This window comes from Mus pahari, chromosome 1 (assembly GCF_900095145.1).
Source record: "Mus pahari chromosome 1, PAHARI_EIJ_v1.1, whole genome shotgun sequence".
Classification (NCBI taxonomy): Eukaryota; Metazoa; Chordata; class Mammalia; order Rodentia; family Muridae; genus Mus; species Mus pahari.
In genome coordinates this window covers 89,321,755-89,338,062 of record NC_034590.1, presented here as the reverse complement: position 1 = coordinate 89,338,062, position 16,308 = coordinate 89,321,755, and the positions used below count along the sequence as shown (strand labels likewise).

The 16,308-nt window shown below is 42.7% G+C and overlaps 1 protein-coding gene across 2 annotated transcripts in view; it reads right to left on the bottom strand.

Moving 5' to 3' along the window:
• Positions 1 to 1,893: 1,893 nt before the first annotated feature.
• Positions 1,894 to 16,308, bottom strand: part of Acsm1 (acyl-CoA synthetase medium chain family member 1) — a 55,018-nt gene continuing 40,603 nt past the window's right edge. For both annotated transcript variants that reach the window (XM_029540148.1, XM_021204711.2), the window contains exons 7-14: positions 11,686 to 11,765; positions 10,106 to 10,229; positions 9,074 to 9,154; positions 8,505 to 8,606; positions 6,103 to 6,230; positions 4,990 to 5,089; positions 3,702 to 3,821; positions 1,894 to 2,196 (exon numbers count right to left, since the gene is read on the bottom strand). In XM_029540148.1, the coding sequence (XP_029396008.1) occupies positions 2,110 to 2,196; positions 3,702 to 3,821; positions 4,990 to 5,089; positions 6,103 to 6,230; positions 8,505 to 8,606; positions 9,074 to 9,154; positions 10,106 to 10,229; positions 11,686 to 11,765 (822 nt within the window). In that variant the 3' untranslated portion in view covers positions 1,894 to 2,109. The remainder of the gene's footprint in view (positions 2,197 to 3,701; positions 3,822 to 4,989; positions 5,090 to 6,102; positions 6,231 to 8,504; positions 8,607 to 9,073; positions 9,155 to 10,105; positions 10,230 to 11,685; positions 11,766 to 16,308) is intronic.

The following is a 16,308-nucleotide window of genomic DNA, read 5'->3' as shown; positions in this document are numbered from 1 at the left end:
TGTATGTTCCCTTAAGTGTGTGTATCTATCCAAGGATCACGCAGATGTTAAAGGAATTTCTCAGTAATGATGTCCCTCCAAGGTAGGATAAAAGAAAGCATACTCTTTCCCACAACCTCCCTGACCAAGGACATTCCTTTTTTTTTTCTTTTTTTCCCCAATTTTTATTAGGTATTTATTTCATTTACATTTTAAATGCTATCCCCAAAGTCCCCTATACCCTCCCCCCCTGCTACCCTACCCACCCACTCCCCCTTCTTGGCCCTGGTGTTCCCCTGTACTGGGGCATATAAAGTTTGCAAGACCAAGGGGCTTCTCTTCCCAATGATGGCTGACTAGGCCATCTTCTGCTACATATGCAACTAGAGACACAAGCTCAGGGGATACTGGTTAGTTCATATTGTTGTTCCACCTATAGGGTTGCAGACCCCTTCAGCTTCTTGGGTACTTTCTCTAGCTCCTCCACTGGGGGCCCTGTGTTCCATCCAATAGCTGACTGTGAGCATCCACTTCTGTGTTTGCCAGGCACTGGCATAGCCTCACAAGAGACAGCTATATCAGGGTCCTTTCAGCAAAATCTTGCTGGTGTATGCAATAGTGTCTGCGTTTGTGGCTGATTATGGGAAGGGCCCCTGGGTGGGGCAGTTTTTGGATGGTCCATCCTTTTGTCTCAGCTCCAAACTTTGTCTCTGTAACTCCTTCCATGGGAGTTTTGTTCCCAATTCTAAGAAGGGGTGAAGTGCCCACATTTTGGTCTTCCTTCTTCTTGAGTTTCATGTGTTTTATAAATTGTATCTTGGGTATTCTAGGTTTCAGGGCAAATATCCACTTATCAGTGAGTGCATATTATGTGAGTTCTTTTGTGATTGGGTAACTTCACTCAGGATGATATCCTCCAGATCCATCCATTTGCCTAAGAATTTCATAAATTCATTGTTTTTAATAGCTGAGTAGTATTCCATTGTGTAAATGTACCACAGTTTCTGTATCCATTCCTCTGTTGAGAGACATCTGGGTTCTTTCCAGCTTCTGGCTATTATAAATAAGGTTGCTATGAACATAGTGGAGCATGTGTTCTTATTACCAGTTGGAACATCTTCTGGATATATGCCCAGGAGAGGTATTGCTGGATCCTCTGGTAGTACTATGTCCAATTTTCTGAGGAACCGCCAGACTGATTTCCAGAATGGTTTTTCAAGCGACCAAGGACATTTCTGCTTCTGCTCTTTTGAGCCAGATGGTCTTACCTTAGATTTCAGAGACTTGAGTGATAGAGAATTCACAGAACTCAAGTCTAGTGTGGGTCCTTTGGGGCCCTCCAGGAGGTTATAGTGAGAAATGAGGGGCTATCTGTAGAGGAATCTTGCTGAACAGTAGTGGGCCCTGGCAGTGAGTGGGATCCCTGGGGGATCATGTTCTTGTCCTTGGGAAAGGGATGCATATGGGTCCTCCGTGGAGGAAAGCCCCCATGGAATTAAGGCTCTGAGATCCCTGTGTAGGAATAGAGGATACCTCCTGGGTTCCTGGAGGCTGGGCCTCTCCGTCATTCCTGGTAGATTTCAGTTAGAGCACAGCAGTAGCAGCGGCATTATTGGAGACAGGGCAAAAAATGATAGCAAACTCATCCAAAGACAGGATGGTGTGGCAAAAAAGTGTTGGCAGTAAGCCACAGCTGAGCTCAGTGGATTTCCCCTCTAGCCTAATCCCATGCAGGCTCCGGGCAGGCTCCTTTCTGAACCTCTGTGCATGCACCGGCTGTTGAATGCATGCTCAGGGTTCCTCCAGAAACTGCTATCAAAAGGGAGAGTCTGACCCTGGAGTGTCTCAGATTGACAACTAAGGGATGCTTATGGAGAGCAGGCATTCATCCACAGAATGATTGATGACACGGGGTGCTATTCAAGTCAGTATTTTTATTGCCCACAAACAGTCTGAAAATGTACTGTGGCCATCCAGGAAGGGGAGTAATTGAGTTTGAAAAAAGCAAAAATGTTGGGTCTTGGTTTTCTCTTCCACACTTACCCTTCCTGCATTCCGTCCTCATTCCACCCCACCCCACCACCAACAGCCAAGGATTCAGGTCACAGCATGCTCTGCACTGATTGCTGTTCATAGCTGACCAAACTCCTTGTTTCGAAGTTCCTTCCTTTTGATTTTGCCCGTGACAGTTTTGGGCAATTCTGAAACAAACTCCACCTGGTAGAGAAGAAAGTCATCCTAATTTACGGTTTCCATGGTGTCCATCCAGTTGCCCACTTCCTGTTTCACCCCACTTTCCTGTGGTGACCCCCATGGACTACATTGAGCATTGCATGTCTCTCCTGACCCCTGCAATGCAGGGAGGAGGGTGTAGTCAGGTATCTTCCTTTGATCCAGGAAGCAGAACGTGTCCTCTTCACACAGAAGAGTTTGGAGCCACTAATATTGGCTACTATGTTCTCGGCCTCTTACAGGGCAAAGCAGGTGCCTCTGTGGCATCCCCCACTGCAGGATGAGGGGTGTGGGGGGCAGAAGTAGAGGAGTCAGATAGACGTGTGAGAGACCTTCATGGTTATCAGCCTCCATTGTTTGGGGTGTTGTTCTAACACCCCATATACAGTATGTATATGTAACTCTCTCTGATTGGAAGTAAGGTTTTCTGCTCCCTGTAATGGCAAGAGCCTTGACTCATGTGTGGTTGTCACACATACTTTTGAGTGTCAACACTCCTCTTACTGAGTAAAAACCTCAGGCAAGTTGAACCTCAACTTCATCTCTATAAAACAGGCATACATGTTCTTAAGACTGCGGGCAGGCTTAAATAACAGGGCATGGGACTAGAGCCTGGCACACACAGTAAGTATTCTATTACACACTACATGTTAGCGCTGCAGCTTCCTAACATGTGCGCTTCAGTGAACATGCAGATGGTATAGGAATGCTCTAGAGCAGAAGAAAACAATGACTTTCTGACATGAATGTCTGTACTCTCTTATTTTAAACCAGCAGGGTAGCACTAGGCATATTCCTTTGTAGTTCGCTTTCTCTCTTAATATACTGATAAGGCATTTTAGGTCAAAAATAATCTGAAACTGGACATAATGGTATATGCCTGGGATTGTGGCACCCAGAAGGCTGAGGCAGAAGGATTGCAAGTTTGAGGCCAGTCTGGCTATGAAATGAGTTCTATATCAGCCTGGGTTATACAAAGAGGCATTGTCTCATAAACAAAACAAAGACAAACCATAAAAACCATTTTTACCACCAGCTTAAATAAGAGGACAATTTTAAATTTTGTGACTAGCTCATTTCACTATTATTGGACATTTTTGCATGCTTGCACATGTCACTTAAAACAAATGTAAAAAAACAAGCATCTCAAAATGTATTGGGAGTTCTAAGAATAAGTATTTTGTTTCATGTATGTATTTATTGGGGTTGATAAACAGAGTTTACTTCTTACTACGGGCCACATTGATTTTCATTTTTTTCTTAAAATTTACAGGATAACAACTAACATTAACAAGTACTCTGGGGTACTTTCCTAATCTTTCCATATTGGTTAATGTGCATCAGTGTGTTCATTTTGCATTTCTGGTACAGGGTAGGGATTCCCAAAAGAAACAAAACCTTTTGGCAGCCTGACAGGCCCTTTACCCCCACCCCATGGCTGCCCTCTGAGAGGTGAGGCAGCCAGAGAGAGCCCAGCCAGCCTGGCTCACCTTCCTGGGGTACTTGTATGGCGCCGTCACTGACTTCACATGATGCTGTAGCTCTTTGATAAGCTGTCCCTGGTCATGTGACAGGAACTCTGGGTTGAGGACAATAAACGCCTTCACCACCTGCAAAATGGAAGTGGAGATCAGAAGCATGCCTACTCGTTCCACACACAGCTCAATAAGTCAATGGACAAAACCCACTTTAGGCTTGAGTTGATGTTTGAGGCTAGGGGTTATGTGTAGGAACCAGGTTCAAATCCTTGTCCTCTCCATTTCCATTGCATGTGTTGGAAAAATACCTGGTGTCTCCTACCCCTAAATTTTTTTCTTTGTGAAATAGGTACAACAGAAGTTCATTCCTAACAAGGTTTTTATTAAGGGTCCATGAGAACACACAGTATGTTTGAAACATGTGGCCTACTTAAATTTATTCATATTATCATCACCATTATTAATATCAATATTAATATCATATTAATATCAATATGCTTTCACTATGTACACTGTTCTGTGTCCAGAACTCAATGGGCCATAATAATCATCATAATAAATTAAAACAGCAGTGACTGTTATTTACAGTATTGTGATAACTTTTATTTTACAGCATTAGATATATCCCCTGCTTACCCAGTTACTTACACAAGTCCTGGCACACAGAAGTGTTCACTAGACATTGTTGAGCCAATGAATGCATGTTCTAAAATTCACATTCATGTGTGTGTATGTATGTATATATGCATGTATGTATGTGTGCACACGTACATGTGTACCACACTACTGTGATTTCTCTGCAAAGATGGACTATAACTGAGAAGCAACATAAATTCCCTTTCCCCCAGCTGCTTTTTACAACAGCAACAGGAAGGAAACTAAAACACCTACTGAATTATCCACAGGCCCAGGGCGTGTATTTTAGATGCATCACACTCCTTTCTCTCTCCTCTCATTTGCTGCAGGAGTTAGACAAGTTACTTAAACTCCCCACACCATTCTTTCCTATACCTAGAATGTGAGACAAGTCCTTGGGACACTGGGTTTGATTTACTTACTAATTCTTTTGTCACATTTCCTGCCTCAGGATATTGGGCTACTTGAGGGTGTAATGATTTGCCACCGGGCAGCTCATTCAATCTCAACCAATTTCAGACCACACTGCCCAGGCATAAGTGTACATGAACACCAGTGGCCTGAGTTTCATCCTAGGTTCTCAGGTTGTGCGAAGGCCTTGGAAGTCTCCAGACCTGTGTCTCCAGCTCCTACATACAACAAAAGGCTTCCATGCCCTCTTTACCTCTCCTCGATCCTTGTCAGGGCTGCTCACCACAGCAGACTCTGCCACTGCTGGGTGTTCCACCAAGGCGTTCTCCACCTCTGCAGGCCCGATGCGGTACCTGGAGAAGCAGGAGTTCTGAGTGTACACCAGGGCTGCAGAGAACCATCGCTTACACCTTGTTCTTTGCGGGTCACATGGGCACTTGACACCGAGGGGTGAGGTTGTAGACTGGAGAGTAGTATTTTCGACCCCAAATATGAAGACTGGGGCATTTGGTATTAAAACTAGATGGCTCAGATGTTCCCAGTGATAGCCCATGCGTGCCCCTAGTGAGGGAGGTAGCAGAGTGACAGCTTCTTTTTTTTTTCTTTCTTTCTTTTTATTTTTTCTTTTTTTTTTCTTTTTCTTTGAGTGACAGCTTCTTGTGAAGTTGTTAATGTAGCTTCTCCCAGCACCAGAGACCCTGGGATTCTCAAATTGTGTCCTAGAAAATTGCATCTAATCATACAACTGTGCATCTAATCATACAACTTTATCATTTTGATTTTTAGTTTTCCCTTCTCTTCCTATCCTTTCTTTAGCGATACTAGGGATTGAGTTTAGGCTCTCACACATGGATAGCATGTTCTTTATTAATAAATACTATCCTTGAAATCACTCTGTTGCCCAGGCAGCCTTGGATTTAGGAATCCTTCTGCCTCAGCTTTCTGAGTACTAGGGGCCTATGTTACTATACTACAATCTTTTTTTTTTTTTTTCGAGACAGGGTTTCTCTGTGTAGCCCTGGCTGTCCTGGAACTAACTCTGTAGACCAGGCTGGCCTCGAACTCAGAAATCCACCTGCCTCTGCCTCCTGAGTGCGCCACCACGCCCGGCACTATACTGCAATCTTAACTCCTCCTCATAACTATGTAATGTTTCCCCCTCCTTGAACTTCATTTGTATTCTTTTGGATGCAAGGGTGGATGGTGGAGGTGTCAAGGTACCCAGGCATTAGGACATCCCAGGCATGGCTCTGTTCAGAGTCAGGCTAAAGGTCCCATCACCAAGGCATGGAGGAATATCAGGCAGGCAAGGTGCCATGAGACAGTTGAGGGTCTCAAAAACCAGCCCAGGGCCAGCCACACCTACCCGGAAGCATTGATGACATCATCGCCCCTTCCCAAGAACCAGATGTAGCCGTCTTCATCAATGGTTGCTCTATCCCCAGTATTGTAAAAGTCCCCACACTCTACTTCAGATGTGTTCTCTGGGCTATTCTGCAAAGACAACAAAGTGCCCTTGTTGAAGGTTAGAGGTAAGCTTGGGGGTCATGTCTGAGTTTGAATTCTGCTCATGGCCCCTGGACCAGTCCAAACACTGGACTGCAGCTCCATCTGAGCATCATTCAGCTCGTATTTAAAAAATAGCATTTTACTTTTATGCAACTCTCTGCCAGAACAGTTTCCATTCTGAGCTGTATGCTCAGTGTTCTCAGTGCTAGGGCAACTGGGAAGAACAGTAGCAGTAGTGAATTCCCTTTGTCGAGTGCTACCTAACCTGATCATCACGGGAGTCCTAGGAGGCAGGTGCTTCATAACTTAAGCATTTTTATGACAATACAAAACAGTGCAAAGTAAGAACAATAATTAGAATAAGAAACAATACCAAGAGATCCCATAGGCCCTTTATCTAGTTTCCTCCAATGGTATCGTCCTTTAAAACTATGGTTCAATATTCCAATCAGGATATAGACATTGATCCATTCTCTGACCTCTCTCAGATTTCTTGTGGTTTTACATATCTGTGTGTGTATGTGTGTGTGGTGTGTGTATGGGTTTGTACCTGCACATGTGTGTGTGTGTATGTGTGCATGTGTTATGAAATTTGATTGCAGACATGATTCCTCAACCTGCTACCACAGCAGCCAGCCTGTAGAGCAGTGCCACCACCAGGTGATCCTTCACAAGGCATTCTGTAAGTCTACTCACTCCTGCTCCACAATCTCTAGTTTCTTTCTTGATGCATAATATAGTTGAACATATGTGTGGGCTACAAGGTGATAGCTTAGCACACATATTATGGGTAAAGACCAAATATGGGAAAACAAGTGAATTAAAAATTTCACCAGAAGGTTTAGAAACAAGGAACTGAAAATACAGCAAATGAAAAAAATAAAGTCCTGAGAGAGACAGAGAGACAGAGACAGACAGACACAGAGACACAGAGAGAAGGTTAGCAAAGTGAACAGAGTGTAAGGGACTTGTAGGACATCCCAAGTCCACCAAAGATGCAGTCTTAGAGGCTGGGGGGGGGGGTACATTCAAATACATTAGGGCAGATAAAGCTTCCAAACCTGAGTCAGTGGAACAAGCTGTGTCACGTGATCTCACGGATGTAAATGAGCCAGAATAGGCAAAGCCACAAAGTCAGAAAGTAAATGAGAGCTAACCAGATGCTGGGGTAAGGGGTAAGCACTGAGTGGTGCTCTGGTACAGGGTTGGAGGTGTAGATTTTCTGGAGACAAACAATGGTGAGGGTTTCACTCTGTCATGAACTGTTTGCATGCCCCTAGGTGCATGCACAATTGAAAATGGTGGAGTGAACTTTATATTCTATTTTGCTTCAAAACAAACAAACAAATAACAACAACTACCCCCCCCACACACAAAAACAGGTTTCATTGGAGGCGTCCTTATATTGTGGCCTCCAGGGGGGGCAATGCGATATGGTTACCAAAACAACTACGTAGGTCTTAGTATTAATTCTCAGAAACAAAAAGAAAACTGAACAAACACACACACACACACACACACACACACACAGACACACACAAACACACACACACACACACACACACACACTATGTGTTATAAATAATACAGAATACCTAAGTTTGGGAGTCATGGCTGTGCATATATATGTGGTTCTCATAACTGCCTATTGCAATTACTTGGGATTTATAGACACACCAATAGGAACTGCTCCCCAAGGTTGGCTGTGAAGACAGTCATAAGGTCAGGTGAGAGCTGTGTGGAGAAAGGGGTTGGAACCTGAGATCAGTGCTTACCCTTCCATGCTCTGTCCTGAAGACCAAGAATCCCCTCTCAGCATCACCACTAACCAAGATGGTTAGAGTTTGTTTGATCAGCAATTTCAGCAGATTTTCTTCCAGTTCAACCCAGCTTTCTACAGTTCCCCAATTTCTAATTTAGAGCATGACACCTAAAAAGATGCAGATCCTAGACCTGCACTGATCACTGGGCATGGGTAAGACGTACAACACTTCAGTTTTCCCTCTGAGAAGGGACAGCTGGGTTTATTGGAGGCCAAATCTGGTGACTCTGAGGCCAGGCTTTCTATCCCATAATTTAGCTCTTAAATCCCAAGTGGGCTTGGACAGAAGGACTGTGACAATGTGCCAAAGAGCTTAGATGAGTGTCATTAACATGGACTGTGTTAGGCTAGAGTGAAGAGAAGAAGACTCAAAGAAGTCTCAGGATACAGAGCTACCCGCACATGTTCTTGAGACTGGGTTGGTGGGATGCTATTACCTCATATTCCATGAAGAGGCCTAGAGGCCTGGTGGGCTTGATCCTGATGCCAATGTATCCTTCAGTGTTGGGTGGGAGGATGTTGCCCTTTTTATCGATGATCTGGAATAAGAAGCCTGTGAATCCCACACTGTGGGACTCGTCCAGCCCTCTGGGCCACGGCTTGGCTCACCATAAGACACTAGTAAGGCAAATGGGACCTACTCATGGAGAAACTGTCAGAAAATAGGATAAAACTCTCACATTCTTTGAAATCAGTAAATATGGAACCCAAGACAAGGGGATCTTTGTTTCATGGGAATGTGGATGTTACTGCCATGTCTCCAAACTGGAAAACTGTCACCCGAGGGAATTATTTATTTTTCTTTCTCATGCACCATATGTGATGCATCTCTCCGTCCAGTGAGCTGCATGGGTATCCAAAGTACCTCTCACCCAAAGCTTCCACAGATGTCAGGGGAAGCAGGAAGCACAGAGTAGGGTGACTCAGGTGATGGTGTACCTGGCTCTACCACCTGCCATCACACATGAGGTATAAAGTGCTCCCCATCAGCACCCTAAGACCAGACCTGCATGTCAAAGGGTAAAACGGCCTTCCCTATGGAGCCTTGCTTGATCTTCATTTCCCGGAGAGTGGCACTGCTGATCCCCTGTGCACAAAAGAAGAGCAAGGTTGGCCAAAGCAGAGTCACATGCATGACCTCCGATAGAGACCATTGTTGAGAGTAGGACTTAGATTCAAGACATTGACCCAACTCTATTCAAAGGACACTTGTTATTCCCAGTGTGGGCTGGATCTGTGCTACATGAACTGTATGTTTTGGTAAAAACAGCAGACAAGTATGTGACCAAGATCTAAACTATTCAATGTATTATAGGCCCTGAAATAGCAGACATTAGCTAGAGGAATATTAGGAAGTGGCTCCATTCAGTCATTAGACTTTAATAGCAAATGTCTGGGGAGATGACCACTAATGGGATACTTGAGTTTCACAAGGTGCATGGTACTGTAAATGCCCTGACCATCTGCTAACTCAGTGGCCCTCTGGGATATCATTAAATGTGTGCATGTGTATGTGTGCATGACTGTATGCTTGTGTATGTGTGACATATACAGAAACTCTTTGTTTCCTTATCTACTACCACTATAATCTCAGTTTAACTTGCATTGCCTTCCTCAACACCCAGATATGAACTTTGAAAACCAGCTCTCAACCACCTCTTCATGTGTCTGCTCTAGGCTGTGAGGGTGGAACTGGCAGGGTTTGTTGACAGTGGTCTCTGTAGTATGGATGAGACCTTTCTATCCCACCACCCCTATGAGACTCCCCTGGGTTAACAATCTCAGGTACAGTGTCAAAGTGTCTTCTTATGTTTTGCCTAACAGCTTTCAGTTCATCAGTCTCTTAATGAGTTGATGAGCTGTACATTTTCTTTCTGAGAATTTGGCATAACTTATCTTTGTACCCCAAAGCATCTACCCTATTGGCTTTCAGTGGTGCTGTGCACAAAGAAGACATCAGCACACACTTTGACACATTGGTTTACTGGCTCTGTAGCTGAACCCACTGAAATGGTACAGAAAGGGCCTGGTCACCTACCGTTTCTGACTGTCCATAGATCTCGTGGATGGGAAGACCTGTCCTTTTCTTCCACTGCTCATATTCCTCAGGCAGCAGGCTCTCCCCACCACTAGTGCAATGCTCCAGAGTGGGGAACCTGAGGCTTTGGGAAAGACAAACATGTCTGGTCATGGATGCTTTGCAGGAGACACAAATTATCAAGAGCTTTGTCATTCTGATCATTTATCTGCTTGCTTTCTCATTTTTAAATCTACTTTCTGTCATTTTACTGATGGTCACAGCCATTCAGATGCCATTTCTCTCTGTAAATCCCTGTTAATGTTTCTGGCAGGGGTAAGTGAGTGATGGTTTAGATGCTGCGTCATAGCACTGGTGTCTTGGTTAAGTTTGGATGTTGATATAACAAGAGAGACAAGAACTCACAAGACTCTTAAGAAGCCACCCTAGAAAAACTTCCTATGTGTCCAAGAGGGACAACTTTATAAACCATAAATGCTAAGGAAAGAGACCCCAAGGGAAGCTAGGGTGTAGCAGAACTAACTATACTGCCTTCTGTGAGGGATGGACTGTACTCATGGAGGGCCTTTTCTACTTCTGCCTGAGTGTTGAAAATCAGGGCTAGAAAATACATGACATGAATACATTGTAGACACATGATTTGGAAAACGAAGTCAGATGCTACAGAATAATGCATGATTGTATATATAAAAGCGCCTGGCAAATACAGAAGTGGATGCTCACAATCATCCATTGGACGGAGCACAAGGTCCCCAATAAAGGAGCTAGAGAAAGTACTCAAGGAGCTGAAGATGTCTGAAGCCCCATAGGAGGAACATCAATATGAACTAAACAGTACCCCCCAGAGCTCCTTGGAACTAAATCACCAATCAAAGAAAACACATGTTGGGACATGTGGCTCTAGCTGTATATGTAACTGAGGATGGCCTAGTTGGTCATCAATGGGAGGAGAGGTGCTAGGTCTTGTGAAGGTTCTGTGCCCCAGGGGAATGCCAGGACTAGGAATGGGAGTGGGTGGGTTGGGGAGCAGGGAAAGGGGGAGGGGATAGGGGTTTTTCAGAGGGGAAACTAGGAAAGGGGATAACATTTGAAATGTAAATAAAGAAAATATATAATAAAAATGTTGAAAGCATGAAAAGCAGACCCATTTTCTTAGGAATATTTCTTACAGTCAAGAAAATAGTCATTTTATTTAGGGTTAACAAGGAGACACATAGAAGTCTCTGAGGCATTGACGGTGACTTTGTTCTGACATATGTGAGTGATTGAGTGATTGCACGGGAATTTTTTATAGTTCATCAGTTTGTAAATTTTCACCATAGGCATTTTGTATTTTTATTTTTGTATGTCACAAATAATAAACTCACATACAAATGAATAAATCTATAAAGGTGTAAGGCTAAAGGCCCAGGTGTTGATCTTACTAATTTGATTAATAATTATTAAAACACACAGTCACAGACACACACACACACACACACACACAAAATCAAAGAACCAAAGAAAAAAACCAAACCTTGGCACAGCAGAAACATTAAAATCCTACCCAGAGATGCCGGTTACTAGCTAGTACTACATACTTGGAGATTTTCTGCTGAAGAATCATTCGATACACGCCTGGGGCAGCAAGGCACTGAGTGATGGGGTATTTGAACAGTACCTGTAAATGAAGAGACAAGGAATTTTACTCTTGTAGATAAGGTTTAAAATATGAGCCAATGATTAGCACTGAGGTTATGATTTCTCCTTCAGCTAGGGCTACTTAGTTTTTGGTTAGTTCCTTTAATACATGCATTCTATACATGGGTATCATTCATGGTGGGGCAAATGCAAAAAGAGCAAATCAATGTTCCCGAGAGTATAAAGGCTAGATACTAACAGAGGAGATTTTAAATAAGACGTGCATGATAAGGAGGAAGTTGGTAGATGTCATGAGAAGAAGTAGACTTCTTTTTTTTTTTTTAAGTATTTTTTTTAGATTTATTTATTTATTATATGTAAGTACACTGTAGCTGTCTTCAGACACTCTAGAAGAGGGTGTCAGATCTGGTTACGGGTGGTTGTGAGCCACCATGTGGTTGCTGGGATTTGAACTCAGGACCTTCGGAAGAGCAGTCGGGTGCTCTTACCCACTGAGACATCTCACCAGCCCAGAAGTAGACTTCTGTCAAGTACATAGCAGAGGGCAATTGATTGGTTGGGTGCTCCAAGGAGCTTATGAAGGAGGTGGCATTAGGAGGATATTATGAAATGGTCACCAGGTCTACAGACAGAGAGCTGAGGATGCTCAAGAAGATTGGAGGGTTTACAGGGAAAACGTTCAGGAACTAGACAAACATTTTGGCAAAGCAGAGTAACACCACTTTAGATGCAGAGCAAAGAATAAGAGGTACAAATGGGAAGACAAAGACTGGAGCCACAAGCCTGAGGATGTAAAGCATTCAGTTCTCATTGTTATTAATTAGAGACAGGGTCATAAGAATTTCTGATTGGAACTCGGGGTAATCTGAAAGAGTGAGGAGCATCAAAGAGAACATGTGTCTTAGAGTGAGTATAGTCATATGTTAAAAGAGACTACAGTTGAAGTATAATATTTGGGACAGTATACTCCAAATAGTAGCTCTCTGGAACCAGTCAGGTTTGAACTTTTGGCTTCTGCTTCAGCAATGTCTTATGTTCATATCCTTTCTGTAAATTTGAGTTTGACCCACCCCAGAGCTCACTGCCTTCATCATGAACAGTGTCATCTCCATCCCCATCCCCTGCCCCACCCAACCAGCAGCCAGTGTGTATCTGATCTTATTCCAGGTAGATGAGACAGAGTACTGAGATAAGTTATAGATTACCTATAACCAGCGGCTACATGTAGTGAGCATCTACTGGGCACCAATCTCCAAGACAGATCCTAATGCAGTCATTTTGAATCATTGTCTTCTGAGTGGCCCTTGGCTCTCAGAGATGAAAACTCACTTAGTGGAAACTTCTTAGTGGAAAATAGAACGCAGGTGTCCCTAGACTTAGGGTGATGTTGCATTCTAATAAGCCCATCATGCATTTAATTCACCTAACTACTCAACCCAAGCTTATCAACACAGTCTATCTTAGAACTCCATTTATTTCTCCTTGTTGGGTTACTTTTTTCTGGGTAGATATGAAGAAATTGTGTTTTGATGACACAGACTCCTCCACCCCCCAGAAAAGATTCAATTCAAGTCCAGCTTGTAGAACTGATGAATTGTTAGATGTTCTTATAGGGGTATGGTTAAAGGGTTACCTACAGGAATATAAGTGACCTCTAAATAGATACAACACTGGAAAGTCCTACAGTGGATTATGTATCTCTTGAAGATACATAAAAGGAATTCCCCTTCAATTAGCCTTCCACTCCTGGTCAGGATTATATGCAACTTTGGAGGGCCAGGAGAGAGTATGTGACTCTTACTTAAAGCATATCTCTGATGTCCTTTCCCCAACTCCTTCTACCAAGGAATGTGAATATGCAGGTAGTCACAGCTGCTCTGATTTTGAGATAGCATAGACAATATCATGCCATGTTTCATTGAACCCTTTTTATTCATGGGGTGACTAGGATTTGGGCTTGCTGTAACTGTCCAGCATCAGGTAAAACTATTATTCTGTATTTCAGTATCTCAGAGAAAGATCCAAGTTGAAAGTCCTATATGCTGTTTTTACTTCAATGTGGCCTCTATTTATTTTACACTGAATCTTGGAAAGAAAAGACTGGACTCTGCCTAGAGTTTTGATGGCCACATGTACTACTATCTACTGTGTTTACTAGAGAAATGGAAGTGAAGATTGATTTAAGAGGGAAAGAAACTCAGGGGCATAACCTTGAGGGACTGAGGGGTTCAGCAATAGGCTGAGAAGGGATTTAGCTGAGTGAGGTTGGCAGAGAAGAAACTTCCTGAATTTGAAGAGTAAATGGCTTTACTTTTATCCTTATATTCCATTTGCAACAAGTGACTGAAAATACATACATTTTTTATTAAAAATTCATAAAAGGCCTGCAGATATCACTTGCTCAGATGCAGACCACATCGGTTAAAAGAACAGGTGAGTAATTCACCTGAAATCTCAACTGCCACATTCCCTAGATTAAGCTCTGAAAGATTCATTACCCATACCTCACCGCCCTCTCCATGGCTGGGTCCCTACTTCCCATCTCCAGAAGACTTCAGTGCTAAGTTGCAGGCCACACCATTCATAAGAACAGGCACTTCCTGCTGCTCCAAATGTCAAGTTAGCCACCAGATGTCCAGTGCCCAACCTGGCCAGAGATCCTTACAGGGTCAGAGGTTACACTGGCCCCATAAATAGAGGCTACAATGAGCAGAAGACCAAAGAGGAAACAGTAACCAAGCAACAAAATATATTTCTGTCTTGGGTAGAGTTCTGTTGCTCTGCAGAGACAGCAGAACCAAGAAAACTTTTAAAAAAAACAACAACAAAAACCATTTAATTGGGGCTGGCTTACAGTTTCAGAGGTTCAGTCCATTATCATCATGGCAGGAAGGATGGCAGTATCCAGGTGAATATTGTGCCAGAGAAGAAGCTGAGAGTTTTACATCTTGATCTGATGGCAGTCAGAAAGAGGCTCTCCTCCACATTGGGTAGAACCTGAGCATCAGACCTCAAAGCCCACTCCCACAGTGGCACACTTCCTCCAAGAAGGACACGCCTATTCCAAGAAGGACACACCTTCTAATAGTGTCACTTCCTGAAGGCCAAGCATTCAAACATATGAGACTATGGGGGTCAAACCTATTCAAACCACCACACCATCCAACAAGACAAACTCAGAAATCAATACCTAGACCTATAGTCATCCCAAACCCAGATACCTAAACACCAGAGTAAGAACACAATCAACAGCCAGGGCAATACGGCACCACCAGAGCCCAACTATCCTACTACAGCAACCCCTGTATATCCTGACACAGATGAAACACAAGAAAACAACCTTAAAACCAACTTTATGAAGATGATAGAGGTCCTTGAAGAGGAAGTAAAAAAAAATTCCTTAAAGAAATTGAAGAAAAGACAAACATACATCTGGGGCACTATGAAAAGATCAAATTTAAGAATAACAGGAATAGATTTATTTTTCCAGAAAATACATCTAACAAAATCATAGAAGAAAAGATTCCTAACCTAAAGAAGGGCATGCCTATAAAGGTACAAGAAGCTTACAGAACACCACATAGATTGGACCAGAAAAAATCCCCATGCCACATAAACAATAAAACAACTAAATATACAGAACAAAGAAACAATATTAAAAGCTGCAGGGGGAAAAGGCCAAGAAACATACAAAGGCAGACCTATTAGAATTAATACCTGACTTCTCAATGGAAAAAATCTAGAGTCAGAAGAACTCTATGTCTTGTAGACTCTAAGTGACCATGGATGCCAGAATAGACTACTATAAGTAGCAAAACTTTCAGCTACCATAGATGGAAAAAACAAGGTAGTGTATGACAAAGTCAAATTTAAATGCAAATCTATCCACAAATGTAGTTCTACAGAAAGTACTAGAAGGAAAACTCCAACCCAAGGAAGTTAATTACACCTACAAACAGGCAGTTAAATAATCTAAAACCAGCAAAATCCCAGGGAAATACACACACACACACACACACACACACACACACACACACACACACATACTCCACCATCACTACCACCACCACCAAGGACAACAAAATAACAGGAATTAACAGTCATTGGTCACTTATATCTCTCAACATCAATGAACTCAACTCCCCAATAAAAAGATATACACTAACAGAATGGATACAAACAGGGGATTTATCCTTCTGTTGCATACAAGAAATATACCTCAACATCAAAGGTAAAGGCTTGAGAAAAGATTTTATAAGCAAATGGATCCAAGAAGCAAGCTGGTGTAGCAATTCTAATATCTAACAAAATAGACTTCAAACAAAGATTAATCAAAAGAGATGGAGAAGGATATTTCATATTAATCAAAAAAATCGACCAAGATGATATTCCAATTCTGAACATGTATGCCCAAATGTGAAGGCACCCAAAATTTTAAAAAGAAACACTACAAAAGCTTAAATCACACACTGAACCTCACACAACCATAGTGGGAGACTTAAGCACTCCACTCTCACCATTGGACAGGTCATCCAGACAAAAACTAAAAAGAAAAATAATGG